This window comes from Lagopus leucura, unplaced genomic scaffold (assembly GCF_019238085.1).
Source record: "Lagopus leucura isolate 7727_CA_CO unplaced genomic scaffold, USGS_WTPT01 Super-Scaffold_100159, whole genome shotgun sequence".
Classification (NCBI taxonomy): Eukaryota; Metazoa; Chordata; class Aves; order Galliformes; family Phasianidae; genus Lagopus; species Lagopus leucura.
Genome location: NW_024962335.1, coordinates 33706653 through 33728473, shown reverse-complemented (window position 1 = coordinate 33728473; position 21821 = coordinate 33706653). Strand labels below are relative to the sequence as shown.

Here is a 21821-nt window from a genome sequence, read left to right as displayed (position 1 = left end):
TCTTAATCAACTAACCATTTTGCTTGATCAAAAATCACTTCTTTTCATTCTCTGATACTATAGTTTTCTCCTTTATCCTCCTGCTATTTTTTTTTTTTTTTACTTGATCCTTTCCTGTAGGAAAAGCACATTTTTTTTTCTTTTCCTTTCTTTATTTTTTTAAATGTTTATGCCTCCAAAATAGCTCAATAATAAGCATTCTCCTCTATCCATTGTTAGGCAGTTCTAGAACGTGACAGGTGTGTTTGCATGAATTGAGGAAGTTAAGGACACGTGGAAGGTGACTTAGAATTTCAGATATTTTTCCTTGGATTATTATTCCATCAAAACAGGGAGTAGAATTTTTGCTTGTACTCATAGTATTACTATTACTTAAAATATTAACGCTACAGGAATCGAAGAATCCTCTGTTCCACACAAACATGAATAGAGTAGAAATATTAAAATTAAGAACAATGGAAGAGTAGGAAAAAATAATTTGTAAACCTTGTAGTGATTCTTCTTATGTTTGTTTGGAAAATGAATTACTGTTCTAATAATTCAGAAACTTAGGTAAAAGTCTCACTTTTACCTATGGTAAGGAATAATCATTAATATTTATAATTCTAGGGTTTTTGTTGTTATTGTTCTTTGTGTTTGCGTGTTTATGGATTCTTGTTGGTGGTGTTTTTTTGGTGTTTTTTTTTTTTTTTTCCTTTTGGATTACCAGAATTAAGTCAGAATTAAGTTACGTTCAATGTAAAATAGAGCAGACCATCCATGTTTTTCAAACAGTGCTCTGTTTGTCTACAGACACCTTTCTAATTTTCTAATGCAAGACATGTTGAAAATTTGACATAAAGCATTCTGGAATGTGTTTTTGAGAGTAAAAAATCAAATAAAAGTCATGCAAGTCCAACTGTGTTTCAAAAGGCAAAAAGAAAAGTGCAATAATTTTCAAAATCCTGTAAGCATACCTACATCTTTCCTTACTCTTTACAAAATAGTTGTTAACTATTTCAACTGGAATGGCTATTTATCAGTCTGTAGTAAAATTGATATGGTCTTAAGATTGTGTTTAAAATGCACTTTCAGTTTGAATTCCTTTTGGCTGATGGAATTCTTAGCTTTAAGCTTGTAATGCAAGTGCTTTGTTTCCATTTTCTTCTAAATCTATTTTCTGTTTCAGTGTGTATCCTTCCTATTTTTGCGAAATTCTTGATAATGTTGCGTCTGGAGTTGTAACTGTGAATAGAAGTGTCTGTTGACTTGTATGAACGAAAGCATTTTGCAGGTAGGGCTGATAGATTTTTACATTTCTGTTTTATTCTCAGTACTTGTTATGATAGATGCACTGATAGAGCTGCTGTTCACCAAACTTGACCCGGGAAGCACAGCCAGCAGTACCACCAGAAAGCAGACCTGTTATTTGATGATACTTTCAGAGAAGCAGCAATGGCAATGTGACAGGCCTGTGGGGCAGTGATGCTGCCTCCCCTCTCCTATCAGTTGCACATTTGTGGCACAGCTGAGAGATGCTGCTTACTCTTGTGCTGCACTTAGTAGTGCTTACAACTTTCCTGTTTGATTGGTTATTCAGACCTCCTCTTGGGTCTTCTCTGCTAAATATTAAGGTCGTGCTTCACTGCAGCTTCACGATAGCACTTCAGTTATTTTAAAAAACAAAAAATTAAGGAGTATTTTGTTTGAATTTTTTTTTAACCTCATGAACCACGTTTCAAGAATTATTAAGAACGCCACCATATAGGGTGGGCATGCCAGCTGGGATAATTCATTAACAGAGTTGTCTGAGGGTAGCTCAATGACTGTCCACTTTGTGTCAGTATGGAAAATGTTGGTTTGAAGGAGGACTGGTGGTGCTGCTCAGTGTGTGGGTTTTTGTCTCTATGGGAGCTGAGGGAAGTCTGGGTGAGGCTCCCAGGCTGCTCTCAGCCAGATGTATATCCCCACACAGCTGTGCTGCCCAGGCTGGACAGCCATGGATTAAAAATCATTCCAGGTTAGCAGCAGGCTTTGGAGTATTCTTGTCAGCCTTGTAGGTGTTCCATGTTTATTTTATGGCCTTCAGCCTCCCTTGGTGCTGGGAAATAAACTGCCTCTGTTACCATCACTGCATAGTGTCTATGTGCTTTAATTCAGTGGAGGGTCTTAAATGGATCACTGCCTTTCAACAGCATCAGGAGTGATTTGATACAAGCTTCTTAATTATTTTCTTATTTTTAGAAGCTCCATAGGAAATGATGATGCCAGAAGAAGATGCTGTGAAGAACAGTATTCTATTTCAGTATTATCTGTTCATCTTATTTGTCATCATATGGCTTGAAGTTTGAACTGCAAAATATTATCCCTATTCAGATGTAGGGCTCTAATTGTTAGAGCGTGGCAAAATAAGATTCACTTTTTCTGCATGAGCAAATGTACATGCAGGAACATACCTTGCAAACAGGAGATGCTTTGCAGCAGTGTATGTGTGGGTTAACTTTTCCATTTAACTGTTTGTATTGAGGTGTTTCCAGTAATCCAGGGAAACTTCTGCAGCATCATGGGTTGTTCTGACAGCTGTTAAAGAAACTGGAAGAGTGGCAAAGGGGGAGGTTATGAGGATGCTTGAGGAAATGGGAAAGCATAGTGATGAGGTTCTACAAACGTTAACATGGACAGTGGTGCTACATGGCCATACATCTCTATCAACCTTTCTCCTTTCTAAAGTCTACTGTAGTTCAAGGAAAGTGTGTTGTGTTGCTGTCATACCACCTTTATTTGCTTGCCACTTTGGGTTTCCTCTTTAAAATCAGTAGAAGATCGTAGAATTATATGTGGCTGCAAACAAAGGCCTGGCCTGGGAACATAGCTCTCTGTTCAACCTAGGCTGTTGTCAGCAAGACCAATTCACCATATTAAGTGATGAATGTGTTAACTGCCTTTCAAAGTGGTGTCTTTTATCCCCATACGATTGCAGTGGTACAGAGTAGGAGAGTGGTTGTTATGGGAAGATGAGCCAAGACACCTTACTCTTCCTGAGACGGGCAATCAATGAGAGTGTACTACTAAATACTGAGACTCTGATAATTTGCAAATCATCAGCTACTGGGTTTATCGCCAACAAGGTATTTTGTGGGTGATGCCTGCAATTCCAAAGTTGTTTACATTTGATATAGCAGGACAATGGGAAATAGTTTTAAATTGAGGGAGGGAAGATTCAGGTTGGATGTCAGGGGGAAGTTCTTTACAGAGAGAGTGGTGAGGTGCTGGAACAGGCTGCCCAGAGAGGTTGTGGATGCCTCATCCCTGGAGATGTTCAAGGCCAGATTGGATGGGGCCCTGGGCAGCCTGGTCTAATATTGAATGTGGAGGTTGGTGGCCCTGCATGTGGCAGGGGGTTGGAGATTCATGATCCTTGAGGTCCCTTCCAACCCTGGCCATTCTGTGATTCTGTGATATGCTAGAGTTCATTACTTCACTTGTCTGTGCTTTTGCTATACTACGCAAAGTCTGCTGGCTTTGTATCCCTGAACCTGGTGTTTCTGTCCTTCCCTCTGATGGTTTTTTTTTTTTCCCCCCTCATTCTCTTACCTCCCACATTCTTCTGATTCTTTGGAAAGGAAAGTTTTCTCCCCATTATAAGGCAGGTTAAAGGATTACTTACTGTCCCTTGTACCAGCAAGTCTTGCATGGATTGCGTTGGTCCAAACTGTTCCTGTATGGCTGGAGTCCTGCAAAACTGCAGTAGAGACTTGGTGCAGAATCCAAGTGCCATTGCTGCTGTTTGGTGTCTTTGCTTTGGTACTGATACTCTCTTCCCATTCACTGACAAGCCTGCCTGTTCCTCTGACCTTCAGAGTTGTCATCTGAACAGTCACTGGATGACTTTAGGATGTGAAATGTGCTTTAGACTCCTCCAACAAGCTTGGGCTGCCTCAGGTTAATTTCCTCGAGTCTGGCTGCCTGCAGCGTCTTGCAGGTATGTTTGTGAGAGTAAGGAGGTTCAGACAGAAGAGAGCACTCCGTTCACTGCTAAGATGGAATAGGGGCTACTGCTAAGTCAGTTTCTTAGTATGTATAAAAGCAGTTGTGTGGGTTAAATTGGTGCAGCTATTGTGATGGAACATTTGGTGAAAAATCCTGGTGCTTGCAGTGCTGAAATTCCTTTGCATTTCCTGGAGATTTCTTGTTTGTTTGTGAATATAAATCATCACTTGTTTCTTTACAACACTGCTTCTGCTCCCACATGAGGAGTAGGACCCAGAAGGCAAAACTTGCAAAACCTTTTCCTTCTTTCTCCAGGCTGAGCAGCAGAACTTGGACATTCAAAGAAACCAAATAGACAGAATTGCCAAGTGTAAGCAGTAATGAAGAAATTTGAAACCTGGGAAGTGAAGGAGACTGTCCCTAGATGCTCACCTCCAAGAGAATTTGTCTTATGTTCTTTTGTTGGCTATTTGTGGGACATCTTGGGAAAAGGGAGGATTGTAGTACATACAAGGAGTTTTCTGTACACAACGGATTTGAGGAGATTGCAGCTAATGATCTTTGCTGGTTGTCTGTACTTATTTCCTTGCTTTTCTTTCCTGTGTGGTCTGGTTATGGATGCATGTTTTTCCATCAAGGTGTCTGGCAAATTCCTTGTGCTTCCTCTGCCTCATCTGGGAAAGTGCATGGCTGTTTGGTGTGTCTCACCTCTGTGTCTCCCTTTTTCCAGTCACTGTATTTGCTGTCCTTATGTCAGTAAACTTGGCAGTGTTAAGTAACTTCAAATGCTCAGACTTCTTCACCAATATGTGTAAGAGAGGGATTTTTGTTTTCCCATTTGAAGACATCATCTTCCAGTGTAACAATTATTAGCAGTGCCTCTCTGCCTGGATACTTCTTTCCATATGTGAACATTTCCCCAGCATGACTGGCAGCACTGGGATTCTGGTGGAGGTTCCACAAACTACAGTGGACACCTCTAGTCTGGAAGGTCCTGTTCCTGAATTGGAGGTTCACAAACAACTGGTTCTGCTTATTTGTCAAAGATGATGTCGTGCCTCACCCTGTTGTACAAGTATTTACATTTATCTGATTTTATTCGAGCTGACAGCTGGCTATAAAGTAGTTTTTGGCAGATGAGGAAGGACTAAGGTGGTCTGTCCTTTCTGCTAGTTAGCTCCCTGCGTTATCTTGCTGTGATGCTGGCTGGGTGCTAGTGCCAATGCAGAAGGGGGGCTGAAGACTTACAATGGGAACTGGAGCTGAGGAGAAGGCTGTTGCTGCAGTCTCATCTGGAACAGAGCTGCCAGCAGGAGGGGGGAGCTGCTCCCCTCCCAGCACCCTGCTGCTCGCCTCGTGTTCATGTCTGAGTTTGCTGAACCTCTTTTGAGGTGATTCAACTCACTAGCCAAGGCAAACGTTTTGCTGATTTATTAAATCAGCTTGGGAGTGGGCCTGTAGCTATGTGAGAGGGAAGAACAGCATTGCCAAGGTTTGGAAATGTATTAAAAAGGGTTTGGGGAAAATGAGTTGATGTTAATTGCCATGACCAGGCTGAATTACCATGAGTACAAGAGAATGAACCTGTTCTAGGTAACACTGACCATGTGACTCTTAGAGGTGTTGTGGATCATTGGAAATGGAAAAGGAGCAAGCAGGAGCTTATGGAACAGGCAACTGGACGTGTTAAAAGTATGACAAATTCTGACAGACTATAATTACTTCTCAATTGAAAAAAAAGTTAAAGTGTTTTTGTCTGTTCAATTTTTATTTTTTTTTAATTGGTTCACCACTTTACATCCTATGGGCTGTGGTATTTTTAAGCAACAATTTTTGTTGTGGTTCAGATGTAACCTTTTGCGGGCTCTGAGCAAACATTTGTTCTTCCTGGCTGGCACAAACAAAAGTTATTCTGAAACTCTGGGTACTTTAATTAGAAGAATAAACTACAGATAGGTCTCTCAGGTGGCAGATAATATGAAAACTTTTGCTATGACTTCCCTTGCTGATTTCTAAGATGTTTTTCCTTTTGCTTTAAGTGAGTGTAAGTACTTCTTTCCAACATCTTATAGTTTGATGCAATTAAAATGCTTATTTATGATGTATATAGAAAGGAAAATAGGAACATATTAAAGTAATTATTTTAAAAGAAAAAGAGGTAAATTTGAATTGTATCTCTGCCCCATCATAGCGTAAACTGTAAAATAGTTGCCTTGCTTTGAAAGGAGCTTCTCTTGTATTTCTTCCCTTAGGGTTATTAGTATAGTTCCTTACTGTTATTCAAGAAAGCATCTCTGGGTCCTGTACTTTGTTTACAGTGAGTTATGTGGAGCAGAATGGAATCTTCTGGCGTAGTTCTTGCTTTGGCATTGCTATTTGAGTCAAGTAAAAAGTTACTTGGTACTTGCTGCCAACTTCAAAAATTAGATTTTATAGGATATTGGAACCTTCATATTTTCCAGGAAGGGTTGGAGAGGGTGGGGGAACAAACCTGTTTATTGTTATTTTGGTGATATATATTTCATTCTCGAATGTCACAACAAATTGGAAAGCTTAATATCCTCATCTGCCAGCCCTGTGGAATGTGCTACAAGTTGTGGCTTCGAATCAATCTGCATGAAGCTGCTCAGCTGATGTGTAGCTGAGCTTTTTCTGAGCTGTCATTCAAATCACTGCTATCATTCATGAAAAGGACGTTTTCTCTGGCTGCTCCTCAGCCAGCTCTGAGCACCAGCAAGGAGTGAATAACCTATGCAAGGCAGCTGTGTTAGGCTCAGCAGTGCCTTCAGGCCTCAGTGATTACACTTGACATGCCTGGTGTTCCAATTCATTGCATGCTGTGTGCGTGGGGACTCTTGCTCCGTGTTGTACATAATAATGGAGCCTGTACTCATTTGTGTGTGGATTTACCTTTTTTCAAATGCTGGGCATGCTGTCTTATTAGAGCAAGCTCTGCCAGTTGGCTGCGCACGGTACTGTGGTGCGCTGGGTGACACTGAGCTGGCTATTAACTAGATTTTTCGAGTTACAATTGTATGCAACGTTTAAAAAATAGGTGGTCATATCATATATCTGTTTCTTATCACTTTCAGTTTACTGAATAGTGTTTTTTGTTTGTTTGTATTTTCCCTGAAAGTGCAGTCTTTGTAAGCAACCCGCACTTAAAAGAAGCTAATGTGATTTGTCTTAAATCTTTAGGGGATGGGAAATTATGCAGAGAAGGGAAGGATGATAGCAAAGTAAGGTAATAAACACACTTATTACAAGGTTTCTGCTCTTTCATTTAAAGATGTCTATTCCTTCTCCACTGAAATATAATCTTTAAACTGAGTATTTTCCTGCACAATAAAAATTTGCTTTCTGGAGGAGGGAATACAAATCTAGAATTCTTAAAAACAAAAAAGCTCCTCCCTCAAGCTATTCAGGTAGCTTTCTGTCTGAAGCTTCTAAAATTTGACATGAATCAATTTAAATTCAGTGTTTCTAAATTTAGGCAGATAGCTTGAACAATTTAGTTTTCAAAAAAGAGGAAAAAAGAAGGAAAGAAAATAGCTTCCAAACATATAGCAGCATCTGTGTAATTTTTGGAGTTGGAGGTGGATTAAGGAACTTTCAAGTTGACTCTGCTTCTCCCAGTATGCACAGCACTTTCTTTGACAAACAGTTTTGTGGTAATGAGGGTAATAGTCTGATCTTGGAAACTAACTTTTGAGTTTTCTGAAGTGTAGTCTGTTAGACATTAGTATGTCTAATGTCATTGTGAGTTTCTCATACAAGAACTGTATCTGCTCTGGCAGTGTAGCATTCAACATTTGCTTGTGCACGTCGCTGCCTACATAAATGCAGGCCTTTCTGTTAGGACATGCATCCTGCTAGGAATTTGAAATGCCTGTCTATACTGATGAATAAATCTGGAGCATTTTTGTTAAATTTGGGTAGTGACAGCTAGACAAGCATAGAAGATGCCAGCTGTAGTTTGTGTCTAGGTACTGCTGTGTGGCTCTGCTGCTACAGCGTCCAGGTAAATGTAGGGAAAGGTAGATATGCTTACTGATAGTGGTAAAAACTCTAGATTTCACTTCACCATTTGTTGAAGTAGGAATGAGTGGAATTTTCATAAAGTTATAGCATGTGGTTAAGGACGTTAAAGGGGTTTGACATTAAGGACATTAAAAGGGTATGTTACATTTTAAAAACAGACCTTTTTCATAGTTACTACTTTCCATTAATTGTTGTTGCTGGGTATTTGTATGAAAAACATACAGATCACACAAACTGATGCAGGAAGCAAATAAGAGTGGTAGAGCTGAGTTCTAACGTACTTATTGTAGTCTGTTTCTATAGGTATTTTTCTACCTACCTCTTCATATTAGAACTGATGCTCAAAAATGTCATTCCTTTCATGCTGCACACTCATCGCGTGTTTGTATATCATATGTAAAATATCTAAGAAAAATAATTCAGGGTATTAACACAGGAATGTCTCTGATGGCTTGACGTGTGTTATATTTTTATTGAAGTTTGTGGCGTGTATATTAGCAAATTCTGGACAAAACATATTGAATCTTTGCTCTGATGGGTAAGCACTGAGTGCTTATAAAGCTACTATAGCTTCATCTTTCATATGCTTATTTAAGTAACTCCTTTACAGAGTAGTGTCATTTGGGCACTTCAGACCTCCATTTTCTTTGTTCTCTGCCTTCTCCTTTAATCTAATTTTAATAATGCAGAGCCCAGAATAACGAGCAGTGCATTACAAAGTTACCATCTTGAGTTGTAGTACTGTTTGAAAGGCTTGGAATCTGTGCTTTTCAGTTAAACTATAAAATGTCTCCCCCCATCATTCCCCCCTCTCCTCCTCCCCCCCTTAAATTGCTAGTTTCATTGCAATGGTACGTCAGGCCTTAAGCTGTTCTTAACAGGAGTGTTGTTAACATGTCTGTCTGTCCCCCCCACCCCTTATTTCTCCCACTTCAAGCTGCCCCACTGTTGCTGTATGCAAACCGCCGTGACCTGAGGCTGGTGGATGCTGCCAATGGGAAGGAGAATGCCACAGTAATTGTGGGTGGCCTCGAAGATGCAGCGGCAGTGGACTTCGTGTTCATAAAGGGGTTGATATACTGGAGTGACGTGAGTGAAGAAGCCATTAAACGAACAGAATTCAATAAATCTGGGAGTGTACAAAATGTGGTCGTTTCTGGACTTTTGTCACCTGATGGGCTGGCATGTGACTGGCTGGGAGAGAAATTATATTGGACAGATTCTGAAACAAATCGGATTGAAGTTTCTAATTTAGATGGATCATTGAGAAAAGTATTATTTTGGCAAGAATTGGATCAACCCAGAGCAATTGCCTTAGATCCTGCAAGAGGGTAAGTCTTTGTTAAAATGAAATGGTTACAAACGGGAATGTTTTTGCTGCTAGTTGCATGTGGAATGATTTTAAATAATCGGTGGTGCTGTTACTGAAATTATTCGAATCCATTTTGTGTTGTTGCTCTATTACTGTGATTGGAAAATAATTTGTACTTCTGAAATTATGTTCATGTCATTGAATTACTAGAAGTCATCAGATGTTCAAGAAGAGTACTAGAGGAAGCTTATTTTGGCAGTAGTGCAGATGGTGGACATAAATGTGGAAGTTCTAAGGTGAAAACAGATGTAATCTGCTTGAAAAAATCATCAAGCCATCAGACTTGTGTCTCACTGCAGCATCAAACTGGAGGTCTTTGTTCATTGTTAAAATTTATGCTTCCTGGAAACAGCAGGGAAAAATAGACTACAGTAATAACATTTTGGGATGTATTTTGGCATGCTTTATCATTTAACCAAAGTTTATAGAGAAGTTCATCTTCTCACTCTACAGGGAACTTCTGTTTGGAAAAAACTGTGTTTTGGATTAGCCTGTTCTAGAACAAGTTCGATTCTTCTAATTTCAGTCTCTGGGTGTGATTTAAAGTATCATCTTTTTGCTCTGTTATTCACGGGACTGAGCTGTGGTTGCTAAATTCAGTGGTCTTTTTGGTGACACTTTGTAAATGGCTACCTTGAGGTTACCCGGTGTGTATTTGTCGTATTTGAGGTGACTGGCTCAGGAGAGTGAACGATGGAATATTGTTGATGCTTTGTAATCTTCTGAATACTGTTTAGTATAGATATTTATACTATTTTTTTTTCTTTTTTTCTCCTTAACAAGAAGATGAATCTATTGTATTGCCACTTAAAGTAATTTTTTTCAGTCAGCTGTTCGGGGGGGGGGGGGGGAAACAAAGCATTTTTTCCTTTACAAAGATAAGGACTGTTTTAGATGCTTGCAGCTTCTTTATAATGTGATCAGTTCAACTCATGTGTCTGGGTATTTCCTCCACAAAGGAAAAATGTCTTCTTGTTCAATAGGATTTCTTTTCTGAACTTTGTTAGGAATGCTATAACCTCAATATTTTCTTCTCAAGTTTCAACAGGCCTTTGACAATATGTTAAGAAATGTTTCCTTTGCATTATTTATATATATTTTTTTAGCTTTTCAAATATTGAGAATGTGGACTTACTCTTTTCTTATATCTTTACTACTTATAAATCAGAGCTGATGGTGGCATGGGTTCTACTAGATTCTAGGACCATTTAAGGATACAAGGAAAGACGTAACACATTCGTGCCCATTCCACTCACCGTCCCAAAGCTGGGAGAAAAGGGAGGAAAAATAGAGTCAAAATGGTTTTGATTTAGCTTGCGACCAGAGAGACAGTGGTTCTTAATAGTTGTGAATAACACTTGTCAAGCCAGTTGGTCTTTTTGAGTGTTTGTATTTTCTGTGTACATGTGGTAATGCGTTCAGTGATCAAAACTAGGTGACAGTGTACTCTTGCAGTCTTTCAAAATACTTGAAGAGAAACTCAAATGAAAAGAGTGAAATAGATTAAAGGTAAAGAGAACTCATAACTTCTCTTTTTCCATACTGATGATCTGTTAAATCAATAGGCAAAAACATTTCAATATGACTGCAGTTGTTTGGGGTTTTTTTGTTTGTTTGCTTTTATTAAAAAAAAAAAACAAACTGTAATTGAAGGAAAAGATTTTGTTTTCTTCTAAATCTTTTAATAAGTCAGTTTGTTAGCTGTTACTTGAGAAGTATGTTTTAGTGAGACAGAATGGTAATCCAGGGATACATCCACTTTGTCTTACCATACTGCAGATCAAAAAAAAAAAAAAACAAAAACCAAACTATTGCAATTCTTGTATACAGCCTTATGGCAGAAAGCATTTCTGCTTTTAATAAATGCGGTGTCACTGCAGAATATCTTCCAAACTTTGACAAGTCAGTGGAAAGGTAACCTCAGTACAGGGGTTTATTTTTTTCTCAAATAAGTACCGTTTGGTGCTTTAATTGTTATTTATGTGAATGCACCTCTAATAGGTACTTTTTTTTTTTTTTTTTTTTACCCCATAAATATGTTTAGATTACACATTGTTGTCTGGAGGACAGTAGCAGGAATAAGCCATAAAAATAGCTAATAGAATCTGAAACTTGGAAAAGCAAAACCCCTGTCATTTTCCTGCAATTTAGTCTATCTCCTCTTATTCACAATTGACGATTATTCCAAATAAAGATTTATGAGATCTTACCAAGTCATTACGTTATTTTGCAGCAAGTTGTACAGTATGATTGCTATTCACAAGTTCAATTTTTTTGTTTAAGTTCATTTGACAAATATAGTTAATCTAGGTATATTTCATAATCCAGTAATACCAGAATCTACTTATATATTTGGGACTTGGTTACATATGTATATACATATGTATATATGCATTTGTCTTACTGAAAATGAGAATGCCTACTTTAAAAAAAAAAAATGTTATTAATAGTATTAGCTAGCACAAATATGCAGTAATGTAAAGTATGTTCTCTAGGCAGTGTCCTGTGTAGGAAAAAATGAAGATCTTTTTAGCAAGTTGTGTGCTGTGGGATACTCGGCTGTCATTCTCTGAAAGTCTCTGCTCAGTGCTGTTGTAGTTCTGAAGAATGGGATCATTCTCTTTCAGAGCATGCTTACAGCAACGATAATGGCGCAGGTAACCTTTGCTGCCATTGCCAAACCATCTGTTAATTGTGTGTGAGATCGTATGTGTAACTGTGAACTACCAGAGTAGAAATTAGACTTGGTGCCTGTGTCAGTTCACAGTAACTAGTACGTTTGCTAATGGAAAACATTTCTCAATTCATAGTTGTGACACAGCCATCAAGTCTAACTTTTTACTCTGATAGTTTTGTCTAGGAAATCATCAGAATCTAAAATGCCTGGAGTCTTCCTACTAATCATCTCTTGTGTATGTTCAGAAGTCTAAGCTTCTTATTTCTCTATTTTCATGTAGTGCAATTTATTTTATGTTTTCCCATTTTGTTGTCTTGGCACTCAATGAAACGTGCATGTACCAGGGGAGAAAAGCAACCTTAGATGAAGTAGGATTGCAATGCTTCTTCAGCCTTCTTTTGAAGTGGATTGAGGATTTTCAGAGCTGTTTCAGGAAGGCTTCTGGGTCCTTGTTGTCCTTTTTGACGTTGTTTTTACAGACTAGTGTTAAACATAATACCCTGTTAAGAGGATCAATAACTGAATAACACATACACTTTGTTATTAACTCTTTCTAGGGGAAAACCAGGTGGTAGACCTCATGTGCAAAAAAGCAGCATGTTAGGAATTGTTTGCATGAAAGTAGACCAAGTGGAAAAGAGGTTTTTCTACTTCGGTGTGCGTTTATAAATAAATAAAACATGCCACGTGTATTCAGATTCTCAAGCAAGTATGGCTTGAAAATGCAGTATAGTAAATTTGTGCTGCTGTTTTTCTTATTAACCTTTACAGCCCTTTTGTTCTCAGGGAAGAGTCTTCATTATCATCATGAAAGTTGCCCCCAAATTACTCTTTAGACAACTAGATCAGCTTTATTCTTAGGAAGCACTATCAAAACTGTTTTTTCTCACTTCTGTATGTATTGTTCACCACAGAAGGGAATTTTAAGTGCCTTCTAGAAGTGCTGACTAATTGCTTACTTTTCAGGATGTGTTTTAAATCAATTGACTATAGAGTTACTATAATTGTTCAACTCTTGTAAAGCATTCAGGTTGTAAAGGTTTTAAGCTAATGAATGGAATTAAGAGTACAAAGAACCACAGCACTTTTTTGACAGCTGAAGTTGGCTTCTGAAATGCTTTGTATGTTGGGTAAGATCTTCAGATTCAACAGGCAATCCTCCCCCAGCAGACCTTTCTTATTTTTTTCATCTAAAACATTTCAGGGAATATATACGCTTCTCTTTTTAAAGACCTGCTTATTTTGTTTCCTTTGAAATCTGGAAGCTTGCACCTAAGTTCATCAGGCCCAAAAAATTCTTGCAATTGCCATACAGGCCTTGAATCAGTGCTTTACAACAAAAAGATTAATGGGAACAGATACTGTGTTGCTAAGCAAGGAAATGAAATTGGACAATTCTAATATTAGTTACAGTGCCTTGGATATTATGGAAAAAACATTTTAGGAATGAACAATTCACATTTTTTTGGTAAGGCTTCTGTTTCTTGTTTGTTTACGAATGGGTCAACATTATTTAAAATGGCACCTCAGAGATATGTTCCAATAATTGAATAAATGAAGGCTTTGCTTCATGCCTTCTGTTGCCTGATGTCACATCTCCCTTGAGCTGATTGCATCTGGCTGAAAATCTTTTTGGTGCTCCTTTATTGCCGCTGACATTTTCCACAGATTAATGCACTCTATTTAGTTATAGCCTGCTCCGTGACAATAAGTACTTAACTTTGAGGCTTTACAGGTGATTTATGAAAGCATTGAGCTGGTATGAAATCTGCAGATTGTTGTGGTGTTGACACATCAATTTATAAGGTGTATTTAATCTTCACCTAAATAAGCATTTTTTTTTTATCAGGAGATAGTGGTTGTAAATGCAGCACTCTTAATGGGTTTGTTCATTTTGTATTAATGTTGTTATGAGGATGTTGAGGCTGTTGAGGTGGTATTTCTTGTTGTTTGCTTTTTTTTTTTTTTTTTAAGACCAAATGAAAAGTAAATTCTGGTGACAGCTAGGAGGTTAAAGAAACCAGAGTGTCGATTTTGGCAACTTAAAAATGGAGTTCAGCCGAAAGATTGCAAAATAGTACCGCACTGGTTGTCCTGCTGACATTACATCAGAATTGTCTTGGCTCTGGAGCCGTGTGGAACTCACGAGAGATCTAAAATGCAGCACCAGTGTCACTAGATAATTGGATGATCCTAGTGCGGGTCCTGTTGGCTTTGTGCTGCAAAGCACGTGGAGCCTTCAGGAAGCCAGCATGGCAGTTGAAACAGCCTTGCCAGCTTCTCCAGAACTACTACAGCTCTCTCTGCTTCCGAAGCATAAGGTGGCCAGCTTTTAGCTCTTGGTCTTAGTAGGGTATTTATGACTTTCAGGAGCAAAATGGGACAGTATTCACTTGTGGAAGTGTTGAATGCTAAGGCTTTCAGGGTTTGTTTGTTTCAGCACCACTGACAGTCTGTTCATTTTTTCTTTCAAAAGACTTTGCAAGGTTTGTTGGAGATCTGTTGCATGAGATGCTGTCCTCCAGTTGAGAAGACATGACTTTATTGCATGGTTCAAAATAGGCATTTCATTCTCCTCTTCTGTTTTTTGCCCCATCTGAAGGAGGAGGTGAAAGAAGGTAACCAGAAACCCACTTATGTAAAACAGAATGAAGAGGTGACCTCTCTTGTAAATCTTGCTGTGCAGGTTTTAGATGTTGCTGCCACTGATTGCCTAGTTTCATCCTACTGACAGGAGTTTCCAAGAACTCAGGGTAACATAATCTTTGAGATGTTTTCCTTAATTTTCAGGCATTTTACATAGTTTTCTCTATTCACAGAAAGAGATGGGAGATTTGGCTTTTTAGAAATCAAACTAGAGTGCACAGAATTGATTTGTAGAAGATTTTCATCTCTTTCTTATGGACTCAAATACCTTAAAATTGCAGATGCTTTTAGCTCTAGGCAAGTTTGGAAATACTCTTTCATCCCTACCTCCTTTGTTTAGTGCTTGGGCTAGAAAACAAGATTATGGACTGGGTCACTTGAGGGCTGGGCTTTAGTTCGCCTGCTGCCATCTCTGCTGTGAATAAACTAGTAGTGTCTTCAAACATTGTTGAATTTGTCAAAGCAGGGAGCTCATTGGCTTTTCTTTTTTCACTTAGTGTCTTTTGATTTGCACTTATGCCTGTGAAACGTGGATATGGTGTTTTATGCAGTACTCTCTTGATGGTTTATTATGGTCATATTCACAAAGATGATTTAGCCCACTAATAGTTACCTCAATGTTAGAGTAAAAATGGTGATAAAAATCAGTAAAATTTATGTAAGCTGGCTTTAAGTATCAATATATACTTCAGATGTCTATGTGCAGTGTTTGTTTAGTCATTTAGAACTGAGCATTTGAACCAAGGTAGTAATTTCTGGTCTGTGTGAATAACCTCTGGTAATGGGTCTTCGGGCATGACTGTTTATCTGCATTTTCAATCCCCACAATTATGACTTAGCATCTAAGTCTAGACTCTGAAAACCTGTTGTATTAGAAAATACAAAAGTTGTGAGCAAGCAAGTTTTCACCAACGACATTTTGAATGAAGCTTTATATTGAGTGAACACAGGGAAAGTTATTTTTAAAATAGTTAATTTTATACTTCAAGCAAGCATTACTAGCTAGCATGTTAATTAAAATGTGTTTGTTCACACACCTTTAAAAATTAAAAGGATCCTAAGACATCTTTTAATAACAATTAACAGAAACTCAAAGGGGCCATACTAATTTGCAGCAGAAAGCTGTAATCTGAAATCTTCTTTATGCTATGTTCTAGTATTTAAGAAGTTGATGGGGAAGCAGAATGTATTGAAAGGAACATCCATGCAATTTCTAGGGAAGGGTCCAGAATAAAACTAACAGTCTTCCTCTCTGACTCCTAGCCCCTTAAATGCAACTTGCATGACTTAGAGGTGTTTATCAGGAAATTGCTACCTTAAAGCAGAAACATAGTCTATCTTAGTTGTGGTGGATAACAGGAGTGTAGTAGTTTCTCATCTTACAGCTCATGAATCATCTTTTTCATAGGCTTTTGGGGTATGGAGATAGAAGTTGGAATGCTGGAGGAAAAAGTCCTAAGTTTTCTTCATTAAAATCTTATAAGACTGTTGTGCATTTTCATTACTGACAGCATTTAGAGGGAGGGACTGAAGTGTGTCCATGTGTAAAATTTCATCTAAAATGTGGACCAAGGGATTTGGTTTGTATTGTAGAAAATGGAGGAGAAATTCAGCTTTGTTTTTTTTTTTTTTTAAGGCAGCATTTTGTTGAAGATGATGATTGCTGCGTTACCTTGTTGACAAAGATTGATTTATTGCTCATTTCTTGAAAATAGCTGATAAATTCTATTGCTAGCATGATTTGAATCAGATTGCTCTTTAAATAAACTATGGACTAACTTTGTCATTAAAAAAAAAAAAACAAAACATAGCACTCAGTTCTATAGAAATTAAGCATGATTATACAAAAAAAAAAAAAGTCTATAGAGGATCCATCTTTATTTGGCTATCTTCCTGGGAAAAAATAAGGCTATCCCTGTGGGAGAAGTATATTTCTGCACTGTCTTCTGTGTAAAATGGTCAGGTAGAATGTCATAGGATTATATATTGTAGTGAGGGTGTTGAGCAAATCCAACTTTTTACAGTGCAGCTAGTAAGAAGGGAAGATACACTGGGGATGTAAAATTTGAGTGAGCCTAATAAAATACCTGAATAAATAGAATTTCTGCTTATAGATCCAAGGATAGGAAAAGATGGTGGACATTAGTCTGTATGCCGAGGTGTTCATCTGGGCACGTGTTTGAAGAGGTGCAATTCCACTGCTTCACTATCTATCTATAAAAGACCTGAAAAGGAGCCGAACAAAGCAAAAGTTAGTCCTTTGGGTTTCTGCTTGGTGCATGGAGAAAGAATGATTGCTTTTAACTTCTGGGTGTGCAGCTGTAGCCTACCTGGTGAATTTCCAGTCTGTCAATTTCCTCAGTAGACTGAGTGGGTCTCAGTCTTGTGGGTACTTAATAATTAAGCAGTAGGAAAATCTAAGCCTTGCTGTGAGTCCCTTCAGATGGATTAGTGATGCTGTGCTGGCGCTCCGGATTTTAAGTGGTGTGCTTTAAATGCATACGTCTGGGTGAGAATGCATATGTAGTATGTATTTGGCATGTCTGTCTAGTTAATTGTATCTTATAATTGAAACACGCTAGGTGTGTTGTACCTTAAAACTTAAACAGCAAACCCAGAATTGTTAAGTTCTGGAAACTTTTGAACTTCCTTTTTTTCCTTGGTCTGATGAGTAGTATTACAAAGAACAGTAAAGCATTTTTCTGGATCTTAATGCTTAATTAGGATCCTTCTACTACTTCTGTCTTCAAAACTGTCAACATTCATTCTGGGTCTCTCTCTCTCTCTCCCCCTGCTTTTCCCCCACCTCCTTTCTTTCCCTAGAGTTGTTCAACACATACTTTAAATTTTTATTTCCCATGGGAGCCTTGTCACTTCTCATTTTTACATCTTAATTCCATGTTTCAGCATAAAGTATTACTTGTATTAAGTTTTCTCTGTCATTTCAAGCAAGAAATAGTAAAGATAAGAGATTATGCAACTGAGAGCACTGTTAAGTCTGAGCTCTTTTTTTTTGAATAAATCTTTGCAAGTGTGAAATTTATGTTTCGTATTTAAAGGATGAGTATTATCTCTGCTCTAGCAGGTTGTTAAATTACACTGAAATTACACAAATCTAACTTGCAAACTATGTTCATGCAATTCTCTTGATGTGCATTGTAGTGATGCATAGAAATATCTTGGATTCTTAACTACAAGATTTCTTTCACTAAAAATGTTTTAATTTGTTGTAGAATAAAACTATCTCCTACAATTGTCTGCCTTCAGGGTTAAACTCTGAACTTCTGAGTAAACTAAGATAAAAGATACTATTTTGTTTTCATTTGTACTGTTATGTATGTTTAAAAAGATGTTTATCTTTCTGTGAAGTACTTGTTTAGATCTAAATATAATGGATTAGTCCAAAGGTGTAAAAAAAAAAAAAAAAAATTAAAATTCAGAAAAAAATTCAAGAGATTCATATGATTTGTAAAGCAGTGGACTTTAGTAAGTCTTAAACTGTAAGGAGATCCTACAAGAATGCTTTCAGGTGTGTATACAACAAACCTCAGACCTGTCTTGCTGCAGATGCTTGAAAAGTAATGGAGCTCATGCAGATGGTAACAATCCTGAGTTGGCTGTTTTTGTTGGTTTGGGGAAAAGGAGGTAAGCTGCTGCTTCACCTGACCATAAGATCTTTCCTAAACATTAACTGTGTAGTGTTGTGTTGATTGTACTGTGTTTTCCTGAAACAATTTGTTGTGTTATTGTGGTAGTCTGACACATTATTTTAAACAGTACTCAATTCCATGTTTACTGTAGCCAGAAACGATCTTTGGAGGTTCTGACTACAGATTTCTACCGGCCCCATGGGCATGCATACAACCAGTTGTTTGACTGAGGGAATAATTGAAGAGAACAGTGCTCAAGCCAGCTCACAGCTACTTGGCTAAAGAGTCACTGGTGAAACCAGAAGTTCATTTTGGTAAAGGTATGATCACTGCTCGTAACCACTAAAAGTCTGAGTATTAGATAAATTATATAGTCCTAACGATCATTTTACAGTAACAAACCAAATTTGGATTTGAAGAGAGGGATACTATGAAAGCATAAAAGTACCATGTGTTCTTGAGGGTTGACATAAATTTGTTACTTAACTGGAGAATCATCTCCTCACATAAGAATGTTCTTCTATTTCAAGACAGAAATGGAAAACTGAGAGTTCCTGAAATGAGCTCTGTATATAAATGTATTTGTTTTAGCTTCATTAAGATCTGTGAAATTTCATCAGCTAATGTAAGCAGAATGTTCTGCCCACAGTTCAGTGAGCAGCTGAAGGACAGTCTTGTTGGTAACTGTAGAACAGGATCTTTTTGCTTAATGTCCCAAGCTGCCTGGTTTGCAGCATATATTCTGTACACTGCAAACCCTGGTCGTGTAGCTGAGAGATGGAAGTGGCTGTCAGCATTTTGGAAGGATGAAAAGATAAAGGAAAGACAAACTTCTTAGACTTCTTCAGAGGAGAAGATAGTCTAAGAAAGAATGATATGAAAATTAAAAGCAAGATTTGTCATATTGGAGAAAAGCTGTCTGACAGCTCTTCAGCAGGCCACCACAAGTCCTGTATTTAAACCTGGATGAGAAAGAAGGTGACCCTGAAATATTAAATTAGCTTAAAGACAAGGTTTCTAGAATCAAGTCCAGTATGGTAGTTACTTGATATTTAAACCTTGGTTTGAGTTCTGCCTGTCGTATTGCAGATTAAGAAATCTCATTTTAGGCTCCTGCTTATGAATAATTTGGCATAACACTTTGATTGTTAATTTTCAAAGCTGAATTTGTTTGGGAATTGCCCCTGAATTCACAATTGCCTGCTCAAGTGAGAAAAGTAAATTATTTTGTGCAAATGAAAGAAGCTTCAGAGACTGTTAGCTATGAAGTAAATTTTTGAAGTGACTACAAAACGATTTTTTTTAAATATTATATTTGAAAAATTGCTGTTACAAAAATATTGCGCTCCAGAAAATCCTTCTAGAAAGGGTAGATACTGCAAATATTTTCATCTGGAACTAGAAGAAGATGAGGATTTTAAATATGTGTATTTCTTAATTGTACCTTTTTTTTCGACTCTCACTCTGCCACATTTCCTCCCACCACATAAGCTATCCACATCCTGGACTGAACCATTCAGTTTTTAAAGTAAGCTTTACATTGAGCTGTTTGAGGGAACGTGTATGTTAAACATACGCTGTGGGATGGTGGCTTTTAAAGTGAAGCTGTTTGGTTTTGGTTGTTGTTGTGGCTGCTTGGTTTCTTTTTTTGCATGTGTGTGTTTTTCTTCTTGATGAAATTCCAATTCATAAAGCATCTTAAAGACAGATCATAGAAACTGTGTTGTAAATTGCCTAGCATATCAGACTTACTTGGTATGGTAGACTATGAGGGTAGGATAGATAAAATCCCTGCATTAATTAATAGATAATTAATAATTAATATAATTAATTAATAGATATTCTGTCACAACAGTGCTGAATGTGCTGCCTTCATAGACAATAGTACTAGTTTTTCCACAAAGCGATTTAGCGGCATTCCAATGTTGAGACTTAAATGATTGTTTCCTTATTGCAGTATCTAGATGCTATGTGAAACTTCTTTTCATTAGCTGCTGAATGTTAACTTCAAATGTTTTCCTTCAAGATGGTAAAGAATAGTATTAAAATCCAAAATTCGTGCTTTTCTGTTAAATAAGAAAAGATCAAAAAATCATTTAAAACAGTGAAAGGTGTAACTGCTCCCCCCTATTAAACTACAGACCAAGTCTGGCTACTAATATGTAGTTTTGTTGAGAATTTGGAAAATGCACAAGCTAGGTGGTAAGAATAAATACCAGAATAACTATATGCTTAGGAAGTTTTTATGGGTAGAAAAAAATGTGAACTCGTATCTCTTGCACGTGCATTTTTTGCAACTATGTTCTAGCGAACCATAAGACTCACCATTTTTCCTCCTTTTCTATTGCTTCTAGATAAGTTTCCTCTGTGGTAAAGTTTACAGAAAGATGTAAGAGACAGCTTGTCAACCATGTGTTCAGTGTCTGCTTGACTAATGTTTTTCTGATGGAAAAGTTCTGGCTTCTCTTTTAGAAACAATAAGAAAAATCTATGGGAATGGCTAGCGTTTTTATGGCTGACTTTGAAGCAGCTACATGACTTGTTTCTTCATTTCAGGCTGTCCCTCTGGAATTGTGATGTCAGTGCATTCTGGCATCTATTTTCTCAATGCTGTTGAGAGCTGCTCATCAGTCTTCCCAAAGATAGTTAGTTGTTCTGTTATGTGGCTGACTACAAAGTTGTCAGTCTTTAAAAATAAATATTTAAATAAATGACGTTTCCAAAATCACAAAGCGATGTGAATGATCACTGTTTCCAGGGAGCCAGCAAAAAGAATTGCAGTCAAGCTATGTACACAACAAGTCTTTTGACCTTAAGTCCTTTTTTTTTTTTTTTTTTTTTTTTTTTTTTCTTTTTCCATCTAGAGTTACCCTGTTTGCACAACCGAAGACAAAATTGTTTTAAGGTGGCTGTGTTTCTAAGCAGTGACAAGAAATCATGTGAGTCAATAAAGCAGTAATTTCTGGCCTGGTGCAATCTCCAGTTAGTCGCTCACCGTCTGTGTTACGCAATTCACGTGCCCTGTTATACAGTTGATTTGATTGTAACATCTTAGTATTTAAGCAACAGAAAATGATGACAAGAATGGCCATGCCCAATTTTGTTTCAGAGCTTCCATATGTTATTCATCCATGACTTTTTTTATGCCCCTTCATCATGGAAGGTGCTTGAATTTCTTACTGAAAAACACCAAGTTTTTTATGATCAGCTGGTGAATTCAGAGACAGTAGTGGGTATGGGTAGCATTCTGATGTGGAACAAGGGCAATAAGTTTAACAATAGAAGTGTTCTTGTGGTTGATTTTTCCCTTTTTTTTTTTTTTTTTTTTTTTTTTTTTTTCCTCCTCAGAATTTTGTTTTTTTTTAGTCTTGAACTCTCCTTCACAAGTTTGACTGAATGTTTGTGTCTAGTGCTATTCATATTAACTGTTGAAGTGGAAAAGTATGAAAGTAGAATGAAAGGATAA

At 37.5% G+C, this 21821-nt stretch overlaps 1 protein-coding gene across 2 annotated transcripts in view; it reads left to right on the top strand.

Annotated features, from left to right (window-relative positions):
• Positions 1-21821, top strand: part of LRP6 (LDL receptor related protein 6) — a 123383-nt gene that overhangs the window by 5828 nt on the left and 95734 nt on the right. For both annotated transcript variants that reach the window (XM_042889885.1, XM_042889884.1), the window contains exon 2: positions 8948-9341. In XM_042889885.1, coding sequence (XP_042745819.1) covers positions 8948-9341 — 394 coding nt within the window. The remainder of the gene's footprint in view (positions 1-8947; positions 9342-21821) is intronic.